At 39.7% G+C, this 22,839-nt stretch overlaps 1 protein-coding gene across 1 annotated transcript in view; it reads right to left on the bottom strand.

Moving 5' to 3' along the window:
- Positions 1 to 22,839, bottom strand: part of cux1b (cut-like homeobox 1b) — a 487,386-nt gene that overhangs the window by 132,372 nt on the left and 332,175 nt on the right. Inside the window, exons 9-13 of the mRNA XM_048612610.1 lie at positions 21,902 to 21,950; positions 20,683 to 20,787; positions 10,720 to 10,908; positions 10,085 to 10,143; positions 1,526 to 1,574 (exon numbers count right to left, since the gene is read on the bottom strand). Of these exons, the coding sequence (XP_048468567.1) occupies positions 1,526 to 1,574; positions 10,085 to 10,143; positions 10,720 to 10,908; positions 20,683 to 20,787; positions 21,902 to 21,950 (451 nt within the window). The remainder of the gene's footprint in view (positions 1 to 1,525; positions 1,575 to 10,084; positions 10,144 to 10,719; positions 10,909 to 20,682; positions 20,788 to 21,901; positions 21,951 to 22,839) is intronic.

The following is a 22,839-nucleotide window of genomic DNA, read 5'->3' as shown; positions in this document are numbered from 1 at the left end:
TTTAAAAGAAAAATGTTTATATAAGATTGAACACTACCGTTTCTATGTGTGAAAAAATAGCATTAGTATAATACGTGTAACTCTAGATTAATGAGGTATTAATCCAGTAATATTATGGATTAAGGGTTTAAAAGAAAAAAATGAAGCCTTCTTTTCATAATGATGGTTCAATTTTTTCTTAACAAGGGGAGATGTTGCGAAGTTAGGTAGAGTACTTATGGATTGGGAGGCAGGAAGTTAGAATTTGGTGTTTGTAAAATGCTGTGGAGGGGAAGCATTCAGTAGTCCCTTCAAAAGATGACGTGCCTTTTTTATGCTTACAGATTTAAAATGGATGTCTGTGAACAGCAGCTTGAAAGTTTGCAAGTACACACAGTGCAGCCAAATTGAAATATTTGTATCAAAAAGCCGTACAGTTAACAGGCCAAGCAGCAGTTTTTTACCAACATGACAAGTTTTGAATTTAGCTAACCAATGTGAACCAGGCACTGAGATACGAAAAACCTATTAAATTTAAATCTGATGGTTTTGACAACGTAAGATCAATCCTGTCTTTAGAAATATCAAGACTATAAAAGAAGGGGGCAGTTGGACAAAACCCTAGTGCCAGAGCTAACATCCCTCAGCTCTGAAGAGAGAATTGCTGGGTCTCATAGCCTCCTCTATGTCTTAGAGAAAGCACCATCTAAATAACAAAGGTGCCCATGGCACAACTAGTTGATATTCCTGACAGAAGAATTGACAGAGAAGACACGGAACATTCGAGAAGACACTTCACCTGGCTGTAATTTCGAGAGACTAAATTCTACTTTTTTAAAATCACATATAAGTGGGACTTGTATTTATTGAAACCGCATACCATTAGAATCTTGCTTATTTGGGAATGTTTAATAGATAGAAGGGGTTTGTTAATACTTTAGTTAGTTTGTTCACTGTTAGAGCTAGATAAATAAATTGTTACTTGTTGATTGTAAAGTAAGTGTCAGGAATTCATTTTGTTTAACCACTAGAAGTTTCTAAAAGGCAGGTTACACCACTTTTCACACTCCTTTTACAGCATATAGGGTGAGGTGCTCCTCTTTCGGTGTTTCGGTGATAGTTCTCGGGAGGGCGGGTTCAATCTCTGCTTTATAACAAGTGGCACATATGCATTCTTGAATGCAAACTGTTAGATTTAAATGTCTCTGCGGTATCCTGATTTGACCATTTTTAAATAATTGACTGAGATACATCCACGTATGATTAACAATGCCAGTACAGCAGAGCAAACTCCAGGCACTTTATGAAAACTCATGAGATTACTTGTCCAAAACTCTGACTCTTAAAAGTTTCATATGTATTACTGAAATACATTTTCAATGTGCAATCCGTCTCGTCCTAGTTCAAATATTCTCCTAGAAATTCCATAAACTACTAGCATTTTATTATATTAATGGATAGCACCTAAACATTACATGTTTTAATATTATGATAACTTGGAATTTATACATACAAAAAAAAATTATTAAATTTCAACAGAACTTACCTGTGATCCAGATCCTTCTGATGCTACAAATTCCATTGACTTCAGGATACTGGAAACAGGAGGAAAATGATTTATTGCTAATAATATTCCTGCATTGGCACAAACAACATTCAAATACACCGTTACATTAATAAGGATACCAAGAGTAATAACACCCACTTCCAGGTATCAATATACAGAAGAAATACTTAAATTGTCAATGGCATTAGTGTGCCATGTTACAAACGAAGCTTTTAATTTCACCATGTTGCAATGCACTGTTCAAAATCAAGCATGTAGCCATAAATGCAATTCAACAGGGTTTTTAAGAGGGCAAATATAAAAGTTGATAAGGTAACTTTTACACAATCAAAAGCTTTCAGGTCCCTTATGCTGATTGTGAAGCTTTCAACCCTTTAGGGAATTATTCATGTCCGAAGATCAGTTACAACTGTGAACTGTTGCGACCAATAATGAATTACATAATAGAATCGAAATGTGACATTTTTGTGCAATCTAATCAAAACATCACTGTGACAAATACTTTATGTCTCAGTACAGAATAGATGAATAAATCTTCACAAACCATAATTTCAGAACTAAAATGGTTTTAAGTTACAAATTAGAAGCGAGAACAAAGACGCCAAATGTAGATCATACAAAATGCTTTAAAGGGAAACTACTCTGTGCTCCTGTGATGCATCCCGAATATATTACAAAATTAAAAGTGATGTATAGATTCAAGTTATCGTTGCTCACTAAGCAAGGACCAACTTACTAGTCATAAAATAGGATAAAAACAAAAATGGAGACAGATTTTGACTTTTCAAAGTGCTGATTTTTAACTATTTACTCTGACACTTTGACAACTTTCCTACAAACACGCATTTGACCATCTTGCAGTTACAGGAAGCCACACTATTAGCTGCCATCTAATTTTGAGAATACTCATTAAACGGAACATTGCTCAGCCACCCTTTCAATTCTCAAATCATTGGATTAGCAAGGAGGTGCCCCAATGTAGAAGAATGTACTACAGATCTTAAAGGGTTTCAAGATAATTCACTAATTTCTTGTCATAGCACACGTTTCTAACAAGAAACATATTGTGCATAAGACCTTTAAACTTCTCTTTAACTATTGTTTTAGGAAGGGTATAGTACAATGTACTTCTTTGACCAAATCTTTGGTCACCTGCCTCAATAACTCATCATCTGACTTGATGTCAAATTTTGTCTGATAATGCTTCTATGAAGAGCTTTGGACAATTTACCATATTAAAGTCACATTTGTATAAAGTGCTGTTTGTAATACCAATTTAATCTAAAATTAGCATAAGATCTCATACTAAATCTTGTCTTCAACAGTGACAATACAAAAGCTTCAGAATCTAATTTTAATGAATTAAAACAAATAATATTGGAAATATTCAAGGAATGAATGATTTATTGTCAGGTGTAGCCTACAGTGAAATACAATAACATACAGTGAAAACTTTTTGTTTGTTGCTATAATCTAGCACCATTTTGATAGTTTAACAATGAGAGAAAGTGAAAAGATGTCGTCAGACCCTAGTAACGTCGAAGTCGCAAATCCTCACAAGTTGGAGGAGAAAACAGTAACAGAGGACTGAGTTGGATGATTGGTCATAACCATAATGAATGTTGGAGTAGGGTCCAAGGGCCAAATGGCCTACTCCTGCTCCTAGATTCCATGAAAAGAAAAAATGTGTAACTGTACCAAGAGGAAGATCAGCAGGTCACTGAGCGCAGAAACAGAGTTTAAACAATTTAGGTCAAAGATTTGTCATCAGAAGTTGAGAGTTAGAAGGTAATCAGTTCTAAGCAAGTAAAATGGAGGACGATAGGAAAAAGAATAAATGGGAAGATCGGTTATAGGATACAAGGCAGAAGAGATTAGATGGCAAGAGAGATGATGGTGCAGGGCCAAACTCAAAAATAATTTTGTCACCCAACTTACTATTGAGTAATCGTTTCCATAGAGCATGACTACCAGAATATTAAACAACTTTTATTATTCCGTATTCACATTACATGCGGTAAAATAAATAATCATCCGATCCAATCTGGACATGCTGCCTTTCTCATTGGCTTGATCAATAATGTTCTCTTTGTTAGTGCTCTGCACTAAGAAACCACACATTTTAACTGAAATTATTACTTCCATTGAAGGATGAAACATGCTGCAGAGCAGGGGTATGTAACTTTAATCATTCAAATAGTTACAAAATAACAATCGTATTAAATGCTTAAATTGCTCCACTGAGTTTCACTCCATTAAAGTCTACAAATATGAAAATCATAACAAACATCTATCTACATTGCTCGATACTAATAAACAGCTCATCTCATGACATTACATCCATATCTATTTTCCAAATGATTGTTGTAAGTAATACAGAGCACCAGACCAAGCAAGGAGAACTATCATCTTCTAGTGGAGAAGGAATTGCTTTGCAACCTCGGTGTCAGGATCTGGCCCAAGTCTTTCACCAAATATGTAGGGGATTGTGGGGAGTTGATTTCCGTGTCTGAACATTGGCCTTTTGTTTTTGAAAAGTTGCTTATTTTTAAATGATCGAATAGTGAAGTACTTATATTTTCACCTAATTAGTTCAGGTTAGTTGTATCAAAAAGAAAATAAGAAATAAGAGTAGGCATATGCCATTTGACCCCCAAGTCTGTTCTGCAACTTATAAGATCTGATTGTGGTCTTAAAGTTGTAGAGATGCAGCTGCTTTTCCAGCACTTGGCACATGTCTTGATATCACAAGTACACATTTAAATACTTGTTAAATGTTAGGAGGGTCTTTGCCTCTACCACCCTTACAGGCAGTGTGTTCTACTTTTCCACCACCCTGTCAGTGAAAAAGGCTTTCCTCACACCTCCTTTAAACCTCTTGCCCCTACCTTACATCCATGTGACCCCAGTCAATGATCTCTCTATCAAGTGGAAAAGTTTCTTTCTGTCTACCCTATCTATACTCCTCATAATTTTACGTATTTCAATCCCTTCTGCTATAAGGAAAACAACCCTAGTCTATTCCAGTCTGTCTTCGTAGATGAAACTCTCCAGCCAAGCAACATCCTGGTAAATCTCCTCTATGCCCTTTCCAGTACTATCACATCCCTCCTATAATGTAGATTCCAGAACAGGACACCAAACTCTAGCTGTCATCTAAACAACATTTTATAACCTCCCTGCTCCTAAAGGCTGCCTTGACTCATAAAAGCAGGTATCCCACATGCCTTCTGCACCACTTTATCCACCTATCCTCCTACCTTAAGGGACTGCCGGACATACACCCAAGATCCCGCTGATCCTTGGTGCTTCCCAGATTCTATTGTTTATCATGTACTCCCTTGAGTTGTTTGTTCTGCTAAGTGCATCACCCCAAATTTATCCAGATTGAATTCCATTTACAACTGATCAACCCATTTATGTCTTCCTGTAATCTATGGCTATCCTGTTCAATATTTAACACCCCACCAATTTTTGACATCCTTTGCAAACTTACTAATCAACCCTCGTAGATCCAAGTTCAAACCGTTTATACAAGCCACAAACAGAAATGACCCCTGTGGGTCCTTCCTAAATGAGTCTTCGTCATTTTGATCTGTCATTCGCAATATCTGATTTAATAAGACTTCACGGAGTCACATATATTTCCATAAACTTACTTCTCATTCTTCTAATTTCCAAAGACTATAAACCCTACCTGCTTAACATTTTCACTTAAAGACATCTTCTGCATCACAGGGATCAACGAAGTGAAACTCTCTGAATTGCTTCCAATGCAAGAATATCTCTCCTTACACCATCTTCAAAAAAGCTGACAGATCAGACTGGCACCTTTAGCCTTTGTTTCTTTTGCTGGGCTGAGCCAGTCGGATCACACTATGTTGCTATTGAATGACGTCAATAGGGCTACACTGGAGGACCGGTGGGTGGGTGGGGGCAACAGGCTTCTTCACTGTGACTGGGCCACATGGTGACCTCTGCAAGGTGGGCATGGACTATGACAGGTGCCTGGACCAATGACAGCCAGGCTGTGAGGAGACTGCAGGGGAGCCTCACCGATCACTCAGAGTCTGCATTTCTACTACGGGGTAGTAAATGTTTTGTTTATGAGCAATGAAAGCAGCTGCAAAAAGTAGGCATGCCATGGAATTGTTTGTCTTGTTGAAGTGTGTCTTGATACTGAAAAGGTTGGGAACCACTGTCTTACAACTACAATGCAGATTCTGCCCTCTAACGGGCACAACAGACCTTCAACACATGGCAACTACAAAAGAAAAGCAAGAACAGCACCAACCCTTGTATATGGCCTTCTTTGATCTCACAAAGGTGTTAGATATGGTCCAGTGTGAGGGATTATGGAATGCCCTCCTTTGTTTCAGCTGTTCCCAAGAGTTTGTCTTCCCCATGATGACATACAAGCCATAATCCTATCAATTCACGCTCAGACCGCGGTCAAACAGGGCCATTGCACCAACACCCTTAGAGTCATACCCTGTCTATGCCTCTCAGAGCTGTGTATACTTCAATCAGGTTCTACCTTCTCTGCTCTTTGGAAATCAATCCCAGCCTATCTAGTCTCTCTTCATAACCAAATCGTTCCAGCCCAGGCAACTGCCACTGCATTCTCTCAAATCCATCCTATAACGTGACGATCAGAACTGCACACAGTACCCAACTGTAGCCTAATTAATGTTATATACCGCTCCATCACAACTTCCTTAGGTCTTGTATTCAACGTCTTGGCTAATAAAGCATGTATCCCTTATGCCTTCTTAAACACTTTCTCTACCTGTCCTGCTGCCTTCAAGGATCTATGGACATACACACCAAGGTCTCGCAATTCTCTGTACTTCCTAGGGTTCTACCATTTATTGTGTTCTCTCATCGTATTAGTCCTCCCAAAATGTATCACCTCATATTTTTAGGGTTAAATTCCATTTGCCACTGCTCCCTCCATCTATATCATCTTGTTGTCTAAAGCTTTCCTCCTCGCTATTTACCACATCACCAATTTGCCTATCATCTGTGAAATTACTGTGAACTACATTCCTGTTTACATTATCTATGTACACAACAAACAGCAAAGGACTCAGCAATGAACCCTGTAGTACGCCAATGGACACAAAATCACTGTTCGACCATCGTGTTCTGCTTTTTAGCACCAAGGCAATTTTGAATCCAATTTGTGAAACTGTGCTCGATCCCATTGGCTCTTAATTTCTTTAGCCAGTTTGCCATGATAGACCTTGTTAAAATCTATTCTGAAGCTCATAAACTGTACTTCCCACATCTACACACCTGTAGTCACTTCCTTGAAAAATTCAATCTCTTTCTTACTGATTTTCCTCACTGCAATCTTCGAGCTCATCTTCAACAAGCTCCCTGCCGGGGTGGAGTTAATCTACGTAATTAACGCTCACTCCCTGAAGGCCATAGCTAAAGTAGTCTTGCCCTCTGTCATTGCATTGTGGTATTAGACAATGCTCGTGTCCGCACTTGTTAGAGACTGAGCTCCAAATCATCAACACCTTTTCTGAGGCATATAGAGCATAGGCCTTAATTACACATTTAAGACAAAGGTCCTCTACCAAATCCTTGATTCTGTGAAACCTGTCCCTATCACACTGCACTGCCTCTGAGTTATCAAAATATACAAACAAATCTTGGGACAACATATACTACTTTCCATACCTTGAGATCTTACCTTCAGCAAGAACAATGAGGTTCAGTGCCACCTTTGTTGAGCCAGTACAACCTTCAAGTGACCAAAGAAGACAGTGCATGAAGACAAAGGTCCTCAAACACAGCAACAAGCTCATTGTCTCCAGAGTAATAGTGATACCTGCCCTCCTATATGGCTCAGAGACATGGACTACATACAACAGGTACTTCAAAACCACGGAGAAGTACCACCAGTGCTGCTCCCACAAGATCCTCCAAATCCATTCACGGGGCACCACTGACAGTTTTCTCACTCAAGCCAATATCCCTTGTATCAAAGCACTGACCTCAAAACACTGGCCACACTGAATTAGCTCCATCCTTCACATGCCTGAAAAGAGATTCCCGCAACAAGTACACTACTCAGAGATTCAAAACCTAATCAGTCAATGGATTTCTTCTGCTCAGGAGAGCAAAAAAAAAGCTTCAAGGACATCCTCAAAGCCTTCTTGAAAATATATGTATTATCCACAACGATATTGAAAAATATTGGGATATTGAAAAATATTGGGATACTGACACCTGGGAAAACTCTGGTCCAAGCCTGCTCAAAGTGGAGGGAAAGCATTTGGAAAGGATCTGAACACTGACAGCAAACTGAAGACGAGTGTGACAGAGGAAGGAGTGTATGGCAAGCTGGGCATCCCATCCTCTTATTTTTCCAGCCATCATCTGTTTCACCTGTGACAGAGACTGTAGAGCATGTACAGGGCTCTTCAGTAATCTGAAAACTCATTTTTCATATGGAGCATGTCATCCTCAAGCAAGAGGTTGCCTGAGAAGAATAAGAAGATCTCTCCTTAAATAAGGAGAGCAAAACTATATGCACTACTCCACATGTGGTCTCTCCAATGTTTTGTATAGTCATAATATGACTTCTTTCATGTACAAGGTCACAGATGGCCTTCAACACCACAGAATTCTACAGTCACTCTCCATTTAAATAATATTCTGCCTTTCTTTTCTTCCCATAACTTCACATTTTCCAACATAATTCTCCAACTAACAAACTTTTATCTGCTCACTTTAATTATCATTATCCCTAAATAGGCTGCCCTCACATTTTTGTTTTCCTGCCTATCATTGTATTATCAGCAAATTTAGCTGCAGTACATGAAACACTGCAATGACAACAATGGAAGGGCAGCGTATACTAACTTATTTGTGGAAAGTTACTACTAGTAAAAGAAGAGCCACCTTGTTGAACTCTACAGCAAGTGTTGTTGTATAAGTACAATGGAAACAGATCAATGAAACAGTATTCAAACTTCAGCAACTAAACCATAATAAAGTTTAAAAAAAAAGAGGTAACACAACAGCAGGAGATTTAACTACTTCAAAGTTGAGTGTTGCAGCATTGTAAGCTTGAATATTTTCCATATTTCATCTAAAAACCTTTGTGCGTGAAAATTGCAAATTGCTGTTGTCAAAACACTGCTCAAAGATACAGGATACAACTCCTTTTGCTGAGATCCTAAGATGCCAATTCATTCACTTTCAATAAATTAATAGGAAAAATACTTTTGAACTGAAATTCAAATGACTACTGTCCAATCTATTACAAATTACAGTCAGAGTTGTACAGCATGGAAACAGACCCTTCAGTCCCCCTGGTCCATGCCAACCAGTATCCTAAATTAATCTAGTCCCATTTGCCAGCACTTGGCCTATATCCCTTCCTATTCATACACCTATCCAGCTGTGTTTTAGATATTGCTATTGTACCAGCCTCCACCACTTCCTCTGGCAGCCCCTTCCATACACCCTCTGCATGAACATGTTGCTCCTCGGGTGCCTTTTAAATCTTTCCCCTCTCACCTTAAACCTATACCCTCCAGTTTTGGACTCCCCTGCCTTGGGAAAAAGACGCTGGCAATTCACCCTATCCATGCCCCTCATGATTTTGTAAACCTCTATAAGGTTCATAATGTACACTAAGGACTAAAAGCACTAGCTCATTTTTATGTTCAGATTCATTTCTTAAACAAATATAAAACCTTTCACATCCTGAAACATTTCAATAAGAAAAATAAATGGATTATGGAGAGAAATGCCATCTTATGAAGATAAGTACTAGCATAAACAATCATTGAAAGAAAATAGTAGGTCTTAACAGATGAAAGTGCCAGTTAGATTTTTTTTTGTTCAGTAGAATACACTACCTTAAAGGGTAGTGAACGTAGATTTCAAAAGCAATTGGTTATATACTAGAAACAAGAAACATTTCGGAGTGATGGAGAATGAACAATGGAATAGGGTTAATTCAAAACAAAATGGCACAGACAGAGTTGTTCCAAAGATGTTTCTACTGTAACTGCAGTACAGATGATCATACAGTAATATAGTTTTACAAGTTCACATGCTGCCACATCTGAGCCTTTGGAAAGCGTGCATATCTGACAGACCTAATAAATCGAAGAAAGGAGTAAATGCCATGAAAACAAATTTCTGTTGAAAATTTAAACAACAAAAGACATTTTCAGGAGATGATCCAGCTACCATATGTTCTCATGATGGCAACAGTCCAAATCATATCCTGCCTTTGACTGATATTCACATTCATGGCTCCCCCGAAGGACAAATGTCAAGTCTTGGCAAAGTCACCTGTGGAAGGTTCCAGGGAATCTATGGAGGTGTGGTTCCACCTCATACCCCTTAAGTACACTCCTGGGAGATCTTTGAGGAACAGCTTGGGGGAGAAAGTAAACTGAGTAGATTCTAGGAATACAAGCGAATGACAGCTCATGTTTCAAGCTAATTTCATAGTTTTTATAAGACATATAGGAAACAGAAGCTTCATACGGAATTAACACTCACCTCAGCTCTTTCTTAATCTCTTCGTAGTCAGACTGTCCTTTCAGTTTTTCCTCTAAATGCTTCAAAATAGATGGAAATGATTTATAAAATATACTAAAAACAGAAAAGTCTATTTAAAAGTGCAGTAATTAAATGTTCAGCACAAAACATAAAATTCTGCAAATTCACCATCAGACAGATAATTTCGTGATCACATCTGAAACCTTATACAAAAATTCAATCATATAACTATTGGCCCCTTTCCTAAAAGGCTACCTTTCAAAGGAGTAAAAATAATTTCATACATTCAGTGGAAACAGTAGATTCATACCAGGTCCACAAATTCTTGAATTTCTGCATGTTACTTTTCCTCCTTGACAATGGGCTCTGAATTAGGTATTCTCCAATACTCTCCTGTATAGTACTATACAGGAACTTACTCAATTGCTAATGATTCAATGTCTGTGCAAAATAAATAAGACATGCAAGCCCAGAACAGGCAGGCATTTGCAAAAGTAATCTGTTGACATGCAAGTAGGATAAAAAATTACACTTGCTTCAAAAATTATAGGTTAAAAGCGCAATCTGAAGTCTGCTCTCATGTGTACATTTATTTGTTAATGCCTATAATTTGAAAATTGACAGTATTCTCTTACCTTGAGCGCGCTGTTCTTCACACTAAGCTGCTGCTCCAGCTGTGAGACCTGACTTGCTGAGGTCTCACGGAGTTTGGTCAGGTTTGCCTGCAATCTCTGCACATCCTCAACTAATTGCATTATCTCACGGTCTTTTGCTGCCAATTCAACTTCCAGACTTGATCGTGTTAGCACTTCGATAGCTTGTTCCTAATAACCAGAACCCAGGAGACAAGTTATGTATATACTGTACGTTTCCTGAAATTATTTTAGCATTGTACTAAATGTTTTGCACCTTTGGAAGTGTTTCGACCTGAGCTGATAGTAAACTGATCAAGTTAGAACTTGACTTGAAAGATCATATGTTTAATTTTCACTGTTAGTTAAAATGTGACAGCTAGTCACTGAAGCCTCTTCACATGAGGCTGCAAATGTTCTTAAACAACAGAACAGAAGTTTATTACATGAACGAAAGAATTACTTCATTCCTTCTTGCCCTTAAAACAGCTGGTATGCTCGTCAATGCTGTGATCACCGAAGTATCCCATTATCAGATTATTTTCCATAGGCTCTGGAGATAATTTTGTGATTCCTGTCCAAGCCTGAGGCATACATCTTTCACAGTTCTGAGGGCCTGAACTTTTTCAGTTCTAATAACTTGAAGACTTCCATTTAAGGTCTGCTGGCTTGTAAACTCCACAGACTAGAAATCTCTTCTGCCGAGGTGACTGGTTATATTAAACTGCAGTATATACTTCTTTCTTCCAAACTGAACTGAAAAAAATGATTCTTCTGCTCTGAACTCAAAACAGAACCAATTGCCTAAATGTGTTTATTTTGCCTGTCAAAAATCCAATATTATAAATATCTTATTTATTAATAGCCCGGAGGGTTGTAGTTACTTGACTTTAATTACAAAAGCAGAAATTGCTAGAAACACTCAGCAGGTCAGGCAGAATCTGTGGAGAGAAAGCAGAGTTAATGTTTCAGTGATCTTTTACAGAACAGAAATGATTGAATGGCAGGAAGTAGAGGGTGACAGTTGAGAGGTGTTTTTGTGATTCAAGCCTGTGTCCAGTGGAGTTCTGCAGAGATCAGTGTAGGTGCCTTTGCTGTTTGTGGTATATATAAACAATTTAGACTTCAATGTAGGAGGATTGATAAGTAAGTTTGTACATATGAAAATTGGTGGGATGGTTAAACATGAGGAGGATAGCTTTAGATTACAGAAGGATATAGATAACTTGGTCAGATGAGCTGAGCAGTGGCAAACAGAATTCAAACTGGATAAGTGTGAAGTGATGCATTTGGGCAGAATAAACAAGGCAAGGGAATACATAATGAACAGCAGGACCCTGGAAACTCAGAGGATCAGTGGTACCCTAGTGTACATGCCCAGTGATCCCTTAGTATAGCAGGTCAGATAAGATAAAGTGATTAAGACGACATATGGGATAGTTGAGGCAGAGTGTTTAGGAGCAAGGTGGTTATCCTGGAACTGTATAAAATGTTGGTTAGGCCACAGCTGGATTACTATGTGCAGGTCTGGAATCCACATTAAAGGAGGGATATGACAGACTGGAGAGAGTGAAGAAGAAACAAAGAACAAAAGAGTACAGCACAGGAACAGGCCCTTCGGCCCTCCAAGCCTGTGCCAATCATCATGCCTTAACTAAACTAAAAAAAAACCATTCCGCTCTTATTCAGTCCATATCCCCCTACTCCCTCCCTATTCATGTAACCATCCAGATGCCTCTTAAATGTCACCAACATTCCTGCTTCCACCATCTCCTCTGGCAATGCTTTCCAAACTCTTACGACTCTCTGCGTAAAAAACTTTCCTTGCACATTTCCTTTAGACTTTTGCCCTGTCACCTTGAACCTGTGCCCCCTTGTATTAAAACTTCAACCCTGGGAAAAAGCCTCTGACTTTCCACCCAAACTATGCCTCTCATAATTTTGTAGACCTCTATCAGATCTCAACTCAGCTGCCGTCTTTCCAGTGAAAACAATCCTAGTCTTTTTAACCTTTCCTTATAGCCAATGCCCTTGAGACGGGGCAACATCCTGGTGAACCTTCTCTGCACTTTCGCCAAAGGTTCCACGTCCTTCTGGTAAAGTGGCAACAAAAACTGCACACATACTCCAAATGCAGCCTAACAAGGGTTTTATATAGCTGCAACATGTTTTGCCAACTCTTGTACTCCATGCCCTGATCAATGAAGGCAAGCATGCCATATGCCTTCTTAATCACTGAGATTTACCAGGATGTTGCCTGGGCTGGAGACATTTAGTTATGAATCGAGATTGGACAGGCTGGGGAAAACAACAAATGCTGGAGATCACGGCAGGTCAGGCAGCATCTATGAAGAGAGAGTAAGCTAACGTTGAGTCCAGTTGACTCCTCATGAGAGCTGACAGACTGGGCTTGTTTTCCCTACAGCAGAGGAGACTGAGGAAGGACATGACTGAGACGTATAAAATTATGAGGGGCATGGACAGGTAGACAGGAAGAAACCTTTCCCTCTAATGGATGGATCAATGACTGGTAGTACAAAGTTAAGGCAAGGGGCAGAAGGCTTAGGGGAAATGTGAGGAAAATGTTTCTTCATCCAGAGACTTGTGGGAATCTTGAACTCATTGTCTGTAAGGGCGGTAGAGGCACAAACCCACATAATATTTTAGTAGTATTTATGCTTACACTTGTCATGTTAAGGCATACAGGGCTGTGGGCCAAGTGTTGGAAAATGGGATTAGAATTACGTGGTTGTGTTGTCCAATGCAGACTCATTGGTTTGAAGGGCTTTTTTCTATTCTGTAGACCTCTTTTACTCAAAGGCTTCTTGAGATACTCTTTCAGAAACTTAGATTGTATCCCAGTATTTCTCAATTTAATGTTATTTATAACTAATAAATTGAAATCAAAGTGTTGTCAACATACATAGCATATCCAAATATGTATACCTTTTAGCTAGCTGCAGGTCTTAAATTCAAATGGTAAACTTTTGGCTATGAAGTATCAGTGTACGAACTCAAAATTTCTGATTTGAGATGTATGTCTGTGCTAGAGTGGGAATATTATAATACAGACATGTGTTTAATCCTGCTGTGTGGAATCCTGGCTCTTTGGAGGGACTTTTCTCTCAACAGGAGGACAACAGAGGACTGCTATCATTTCATAATAAAATATGAATCCTGTGACAAAATGAACTTTTGTCATTTTTAAACCTAACATTTCCACACTCTTAGAATCATATATATTAGGTTATTGTCAACTTCAATCACACAAAGATCAGCAGATGCTAACAATTCTGATCTGACAGGAGAAGATCAAATTTGTCACTGCCAATATAATGGTGGTGCAAAATCTTTACAAATTCGTCATTTCAGGAAACCGTAATTTATGTTTGCAAATATCAGGTGTTATTGATAGGTGTGACTTCATCATCTAAATAATATGCAGCAATTTACGAGGGCTTTCTATAGTGGGCAAATTATTGAAAAGGGCTCTGAGAGATCGGATTTATGATCACTTGGATAGGCACAGTTTGATTCGTGATAGTCAGCATGGATTTGTGAGAGGGGTAGATCATGCCTCACAAACCTTATCGAATTCTTTGAAGAGGTGACGAAACACGTGGATGAAGGTAGAGCAGTGGATGTGGTGTACATGGATTTAAGTAAGGCTTTTGATAAGGTTCCCCATGGTAGACTCATGCAGAAGGTAAGGAAACATGGGATAGGGGGAAATGTGGCAGATTGGATTCAGAATTGGCTGACCCTTAGAAGACAAAGGGTGGTAGTGGATGGAAAATATTCAACATGGTGCTCAGTTACGAGTGGTGTACCACAAGGATCTGTTCTGGGTCCTCTTCTATTTGTGATTTTTGTAAATGATTTGGATGTAGGAGTGGAAGGGTGGATTAGTAAGTTCGCAGACAATACGAAGGTGGGTCGCGTTGTGGACAGTGCGGAGGGCTGTTCTAGGTTACAAAGGGACATTGATACGATGCACAGCTGGGCTGAGAAGTGGCAGATGGAGTTTAACCCTGAAAAGTGTGAGGTGATTCATTTTGGAAGGACAAACTTGAAAGCAGAATACAGGGTTAACGGAAAGATTCTTGGCAGTGTGGAGGAGCAGAGGGATCTTGGGGTTCATGTTCACAGTTCGCTGAAAGCTGCCATTGGATAGAGTTGTTAAGAAGGCGTATGATGTGTTAGCTTCCATTAATAGAGGGATTGCGTTCAAGAGCCATGAAGTTATGCTCCAGCTATACAAAAGCCTGGTTCGGCCACATCTGGAGTATTGTCCAGTTCTGGTCGCCTCATTACAGGAAACATGTGGAAGCGTTGGAAAAGGTGCAGAGGAGATTTACCAGGATGTTGCCTGGAATGGAGGGAAGGTCTTACGAGGAAAGGTTGAGAGGGCTAGGGCTTTTCTCTTTAGAACGACGAAGGATGAGAGGTGACTTGATAGAGGTATACAAAATGATCAGAGGTATAGATAGAGTGGACAGCCAGAGACTTTTTCCTAGAGTGGAGGTAGCTATTACGAGGGGGCATAGTTTTAACGCAAGTGGAGGTAGATATAGGGGAAACGTCAGAGGTAGGTTCTTTACTCAGAGAGTGGTAGGGGCGTGGAATGCATTGCCAGAGAGAGTAGTGGAGTCAGCCTCATTAGGGGCATTTAAGCGGCTATTAGATAGGCCTATGGATGATAGTATAAGGTAGGGGTGGAGGTTAGATCGGCACAACATTGTGGGCCGAAAGGCCTGTACTGTGCTGTGCTGATCTATGTTCTAATTCACAAAGCATTTCTCTTTATTTCATTCACGGGATGAGGGCGTCACAGGCTAGGCAGCATTTATTGCCCATCCCTCATTACCCAGAGGGCAGTTAAGAGTCAACCACACTGCTGTGGGTCTGGAGTCACATGTAGGTCAGACCAAGTAAGGATGGCAATTTCCTTCCCTAAAGGACATTAGTGAGCCAGATGGGTTTTTCCTACAATCGACAATGGATTCATGGTCATCATTTGACTCTTAATTCCAGATATTTATTGAATTCAATTTCCACCATTTGCCATGGCGGGATTCAAACCTGGGTCCCCAGAACATTATCTGGGTCTCTGGATTAACATTCCAGCAATAATACCACTAGGCCATCACCTCCCCCTTGCACTAAACCCTGGGTCACGAAGCAAAGAATAGTCCAACCCAACCTTACATTTACAAACATCTATTTCTAACTCTCTGAAAAAGGTCACAGTCAATGGTTGGCTGGTCCACTCTGTAAACTGAGTGGTTGATGAGCAGATATATAATCTCAGACATTGATAGCAGTGTGGGGAAAAAGGCAATGTGGCAACAGCAGCTGAAACTTCGTAGCCAGTGGTCATATGGTGTTCTGTGTTTTAAAGCCTAAGCCAGCTTGGTCAGGAAAAGTTAATTTAATGGAAGCTTACACGAAGTGGTCTTTGTCTTAGAATGGTGTTTAGACAGAAAATGAGTTTTAGCTAATGTTGCAATTAAGCAAAGAAAAGAATGTACTCTTAAAATATTCAAAACGTAGTTGAGCTATCTTATGCAAATAAACACATTATGAGTTCAAAGCCTGTGCTGCAAATAGTTTCAGGTGTTTATTAATCCACCATCTGTCAAAGAGAGATCACATTGCAGCACATGAGATATACCAGCAGCCTGATGCATTGTTTATATGATACTGGGAAGGATACACTTCAGATCATATAGACTATGAAATCTGCTTAAAGGAGTAACTATGGAAGAGACACTGCAGCAATTTGACTGTAAATTCGTGAGGAAAGTAATTCTAAACTTATTTTTGCTTATGCTGACTGAGTGTCATCAAGCAAGATACATGCAGGATTTTGCTTATGCCAGAGAGATTGTAGGCTCCCACACAAGGATGGCAGGATTGTTTTCAACACCTTGTGGTTTTATAAGTATTTCTATGGTAAGCCTACCAGCCTTCTGGGACTATTTTTAGACTGCGTAAGAGATGAGTTGGGATCAATATCATACAAGCAGCGTTTGATGTATGATCCATTTCGACCTCGTCCTAAGATGCCTAGTCTCTCAGGTGCTATTTCCTCAGCTATCCACTCTTTAACAGTTTCCCATTTTGAACTAGCTGTTTTACCTGTCAGTGCTTGATTCAAATCTATCTGGTCAGTTACCTTTTCAATCACTGAAGTTTCTGGTCCTTTGTCATAACCATGATCAATCTAAAATAACCCCACTTATCCTACTTGCTTCTGTGGAATTTGGTCTAATGCTGTTTCCTATTTTGTTGGGCAATAAGCATTCTGATCAAGACGTTCTCTTATATAACCATTTCAGGAATTCCTTTCCCTTCGCTTATTTACATTGTGACCATTCTAGTCTATAGTATGATAACTGAAGTGATGCCTTCATCTTAATTCTTAAGTTCTTGCGTTTCCTGCAAACTGCCGATAAATGCGCTCTTTTATCGCTTTCTCATTATTTGGTGGTTCATCTGTATACGCCAAATAGTATAGCAACTCCTCTATTGTTTCATAATTCAAAGAAAATTGATTCCCTTTTGAAACTTCAAGAACATTGTCATCATCAACTGATGCAACAGTAGATTTGATGATACGGCCCACTCCTTTGTTTTCACCTGCATTGCATTTACGGAGAACATTTTAGCGAGAAATATTGACAGCTTATTCTATATAGTATAGATGGACAGAAAATGTTTCTGTTTGGCCTGATGTTAGGTTCTGGAATACACTACCTGGAAGTATTAGTGGAGGCAGATTAAATTGACCCATTCAAAAGAAAACTAAATGATTTTAAAAAATGAAAAAATAGTGGAATGTTACAAGGAAAAGGCAAGAGAACGTAATAAGTTGAGTCAAGGGGGAGGCAATGGTATTAGCGCTAAACTATTAATCCAAAAAGTCAGCAAATGTTCTGGGGGCCTGGGTTTGAATCCCACCATAGTAGATGGTGAAATTTGAATTCAATAAAAATCTGGAGTTAAGAATCTAATGATGGTCTGGCCTACATATGACTCCAGATCCACTATATTGTGGGTGACTCTTAACTGCCCTCTGGGCAATTAAGGATGGCCAATAAATGCAGGTCCAACCAGAGACGCCCACAGCTGTGAGTGAATATAAAAAAAATTCCTTCTCGAAGCCAGTGTGAATATGGCCAGTCACATGGCCTCCTCCTGTGCTACAACTATTTTATGATTCATTCCATTTCTTGTTTGAGTCAGTTTGCTGTCATTGCTACTACAGTGCTATATGGCAACTTGCCAACCTTATTTATAACTTTCCCATTTTAGCCTGCTTCACATTTCCCTATTGTTTGATCCCTCTTATTTCTGAACTACTTTTGGTTCTAACAGTGCCTGTCTAGTTCTCTGTGCACACTGTCCACGAAAAGTTCATTCCTGGATTCCACGTTACCCAATATTATTAGCAGTTCTTTCCCTTCAGGACTGTCCACTTCATCTTAAGGCCATTGATTTCCATATCACTTGCCATCATCAGTCCTTGAGTGATATCATCTTCCAAATCTGTTCCCAGAACTCCATGTTTAAATCCCTTAGGTTAGCATCCCTGCTGTAGTACTGAAACCACTTTTATTATGCTCTTGGGTGAGATATTACACTCATCTGGTTGCATTCCAATCTATTTAATTGATTAGCAAGGATCACATGCATAGGTTTCTCTTCCACACCTACACCTTTACTTCCATTGCTGCCTGTTCTCCTCTTTCTCATCCATATGCTGCCCTTGACAATGTTATCAAAAAACAAGGCATTATTTTTCAAGATACACTAATGACACCCATCCACAGAATCATTTCTCTCATCACTTCCATTGTTACTAGATTATTAGACAAATCGTCTGCTATCAGTGGTGGATGAGCAGAAAATTATTTCAATTAAAGATAAGAATCATACATCCCTACAGTGTGAAAGCAGGTCATTCAGCCAATCGAGTCCACACCAACCCTCCAAAGAGCAGTCCACCAAGACCCACACCCTATCCTATCTCTGAATTCCCCACCCTAGAAACTATGGGCAATTTAGCATGGCCAATCCACCTAACCTGCACATCTTTGGACTGTGGGAGGAAACCGGATCACCTGGAGGAAAACCACACAAACACGGGGAGAACGTGCAAACTCCATGCAGACAGTCGTCCGAGGCTGGAATTGAACCCAGGTCCCTGGTGCTGTGAGGCAGCAGTGCGAGTCAATGAACCACCATGCCGCCCTAAGGAAGGTGTAAACTATCATCTTTGGTCCTCATGATTAATGCTGCTCCCTAGCTACCAGCTACTTCATTCTCGCTATAATTAAGTGAGACTGAACCCAATTGTTTGCAGCCTGACTGATGTATTGGAGTCTGAGAACAGCTCTAACCATCTACAGTATTAAGGCCACTGATTTCCATATCCACAATATTGTCTGACACTGCACATACCTCAGCTCATCTGTTTCTGAAACCCTCACCTCCATACTTGACTATTCCAATGTATTCCTGGCTGGACTCCCACATCCAACTTTTAAAAACTTGAGGTCATCCAAATTTCTACTGACTGTGTTCTATTCATCCATTACTCCTGTGCTTAGTGATCCAGACCAGTTCCTGGTCACAGAAGGCTTTGAGTTAAAAATACATGTCCTGGTTTCTCAGTCCATCCATGGCCTCAATACTTGCTACCTCTATAATGTGAGAATTTCAACGTCCTAAAATATTTGTGACCATCTAATTCTGATCAATTCAGCATCCGTGACTGTAAATGCTTCGTCAGTGGTGCACTTGCCTATAACTGCCAAAGCCCTAAGCTCTGAAATCCTCTCCCTCTTTCGTCCGTAAAGCACATCTCTTTGATCAAGATTAGGTCATCTGCTATAAGGCCTTGCTGTTAGGTTTTGTTTCATTTTGCCCCAGTGAAGTGCCTTGGGCATTTCATTCTGTTAAGTACACTATATAAATGGAGGTTTTGCTGTTGCAGCTCTGTTCTAATATTTCATTCTAGTGACCGGACTACTGTTAATTTAGTTTAAATCCCGATTCACAAAAGAAGTTCACCTCCTCTCAGGAAGGTATGTCTCAACTCTGTTGAGGTATGAACATCCACCTGAAATAGGTATCTGCTGTCTCACAGTGAGACAGTGTCACTGTAGTGCCGAAAGGAAGAAAAAGGCCTTCGTTGAGCAAGAAGTATTTTTAAAGAAAGTTTTTGGGGCAACAGTATATGATGACTGTGGAAGTTTTCAAATGCTACATTTTTGATCATTTTCTTTTATGATTGGGAATTAATCAATTGTGGAGTCAATAAAGTTTTTTGCTGGACTTTATTGGGAAGACTGATATGATTGACAGAAGTGTGGTGAATAAGGTCAAGCTAAGCAACCCATGCCTGAGAATTATGCTGAGTCTAGTCAGTATATGTTCAAAGTTGGGAAAACCAGACATCAGATTGCAATGCTGTTGAATCACACTGATGAAAAATTATTCCATAATTCAGTTAGTTTATCACATTTTTAACTAATTAATGTCAACAAAATAAAAAGGCACATTATTTCATGTGAAAGTTGATATCATTATTTCAGCCTCTTAGTCATTGAGTTGTACAGTATGGAAACAGACCCTTCAGTCCAACTTGTTCATGCCGACAAGATATCCTAAATTAATCTAGTCCCGTTTGCCAGCATTTGGCCATTATCCCTCTAAATCCTTCCTATTCATGCAATCATCTAGATACCTTGGGTACATTTCTCTTCATTTTAAGTTATATCTTAATCAAATTATCATCTTTTTCAGTTCAATTGCACAACTATCATTCCTCGATTAATCTTCAATGTAGAAAAGTGATCTAAGATTAATAGGTAAACAGTTAGAAAGTGATTTGGAGAGCTCTAGAGTGAAAAATGTAACAGTCAACCCTTCATTCGATTCACGGTCTTTATGTCTTACCACATCAGGAGCTTTTTGGATCTGAGTGGCCAGCTGCAGGGATTGGTTAGCTGAGGAAAGTTGCTCACGCAAGGCCTCCGCCTCTCTCTGAACTACCTCTGCCCTCTGAGGGAAAGAGAAGAGAAACAAAACACACTCATTCAACAGCTGACAAATTATATAGACCCATTAATCTATTTCTGCGTCAGTGACTATAACAGATTTTCCTTAACAGTCAACCTAATAAATGTAAAAAGAAAATACTGAAAGTGATGGATATTCATTTTAAACACTACAAGGAGGAAATAATTGAGTGATTATGACAGTAATTTAACGCCAGGAGCATGGAATCCCTGCTGATATTAATGTTGCAGCTCAGCGAGTTTTTGGGACACAACAAAAACAAGTGAAACGACATTTTTTTTTCTTTTTTTTCCATAGATGAGACCAAAGGGGTGTTCTTTTGGTATGGGGAGGGGAGGAGTGGGAGACGAAGGGTGGGGGAGCAAGGGATGGAGAGGAATAGGAGAGAGAATAGGTGGGGGTGAACGGGAGAAGAGGGGTGGGGGTGAACGGGAGAGGAGGGTGTGGTAAGGAAGGATGGCAAAGGACAGGAGAGGTGGAGATTACTTAGAAAGAATGGGTGGGGAGTGGAGGGGTGAGGTTAAAGGACAAAGGAAGGGTGTGATGGATGGGAGAGGACAGATGGGGATCCTCTAGGGGAGGAGAATGGGAAGGTGCAAGGTGAAACAATTGAAGAATTAAGTTAGATGTATGGTACAAGGGAAGGAGAGGGGATAGGCAGGAAGGGGGTATGTCAGGACACTGCAACAAAGAAGGGGATTGAACAGGCCAAGGAGTGGGTGAAGAGCTGCTCAGAGGTAATGAGGTGACAAGTGAAGTGGATGAGACATGGGGAGAGATGAGGTGATAAGGGGAGAGCAGGGATGAGGTGAAGAACAGAGAGGGGAGGAATGAGGTGACAAGAGGGGAGGAATGAGGTGACAAGTGGGGAGGGGAGGAATGAGGTGACAAGTGGGGAGGGGAGAGATGAGATGATGAGGAGTGGGCAAGGTAAAGGATCAAAGGAGTGGGTGAGGAGATACACAGAGGGGAGGGACGAGGAAGTGGATGAGCAAATAAAAGAAAGGACAGGCAAACTGATGAGGGGAGGGACGAGGGGACGGGATGGTCAACTGGCCGAACCAAATGATTACTCAAAGCATTAAAAATGTGTTACCTGATTGGCTCTTTCCAGATCTGTCATGATCATTTCAATTTCATCTGCTCTGTAACAGATTCAAGGAAGTAGTGAAGTAATACCCTGAACACAATACCGATAGACCCACACAATAATGTCACACCCGCATGTATATTGATTAAGTATAGAAATGTTCTCAGTGGAAATTTCATCTAGATGTTATATTCAGAGCCAGGTACAATTACGCTTAGTAACTATTGTCCATCTTAGTTGGCTGTTTTTAGACAAACAAATCACAATTGTAATTGTATAGACAGCTTCAGACACTCTCCATTACTTGATAGTAATTTTCACAGGTTATGTTTCTCATTATGCTGATAAAGAAATTCTCTGAGGCCAGCAGGAGTTTTTATGAATTACAGACTTCAAGCTGGAAGTTAACTTTCAAGTCTGAAAAGTATATCACACAGGGAGCAATGAACAAATCATAGCATTGAACAAGACAATTAACAAAAAAGTGCATTACACAGGAGACCTCAACACAGGAAAATAGCCCACATATTTACAATTTTATTCCTACTTAATTGGACCAGTAGCAGTCAGCTAGGTAACAAAAGTCAAACCAAAGGCCAGGTTTAGCTCTGTACATCCCTAACTTCAGCCTTGGTAAAGTGAACATAAATATTGATCCCAACAGTACTCCATAATAGGCCTATTAACATTTGTGATGATCTTTTGACAGATCCTCATTCAAATAGTTTTAAAGCCTGGGTTTGAGATGCAAGGCAGTAACATTTATTGATTACAGTCACAAAAATCAGTCCATAACAAGTTAGAACAGCAATAAAGCAGTATAGAGATAGTAGGAACTGCAGATGCTGGAGAATCCGAGACAACAAGGTGCAGAGCTGGATGAACACAGCAGGCCAAGCAGCATCATAGGAGCAAAAAGGCTGACGTTTCGGGCCTAGACCGTT

This window comes from Rhincodon typus, chromosome 26 (assembly GCF_021869965.1).
Source record: "Rhincodon typus isolate 14 chromosome 26, sRhiTyp1.1, whole genome shotgun sequence".
Lineage (NCBI taxonomy): Eukaryota > Metazoa > Chordata > Chondrichthyes > Orectolobiformes > Rhincodontidae > Rhincodon > Rhincodon typus.
This window is presented reverse-complemented; position numbering and strand designations above follow the sequence as displayed.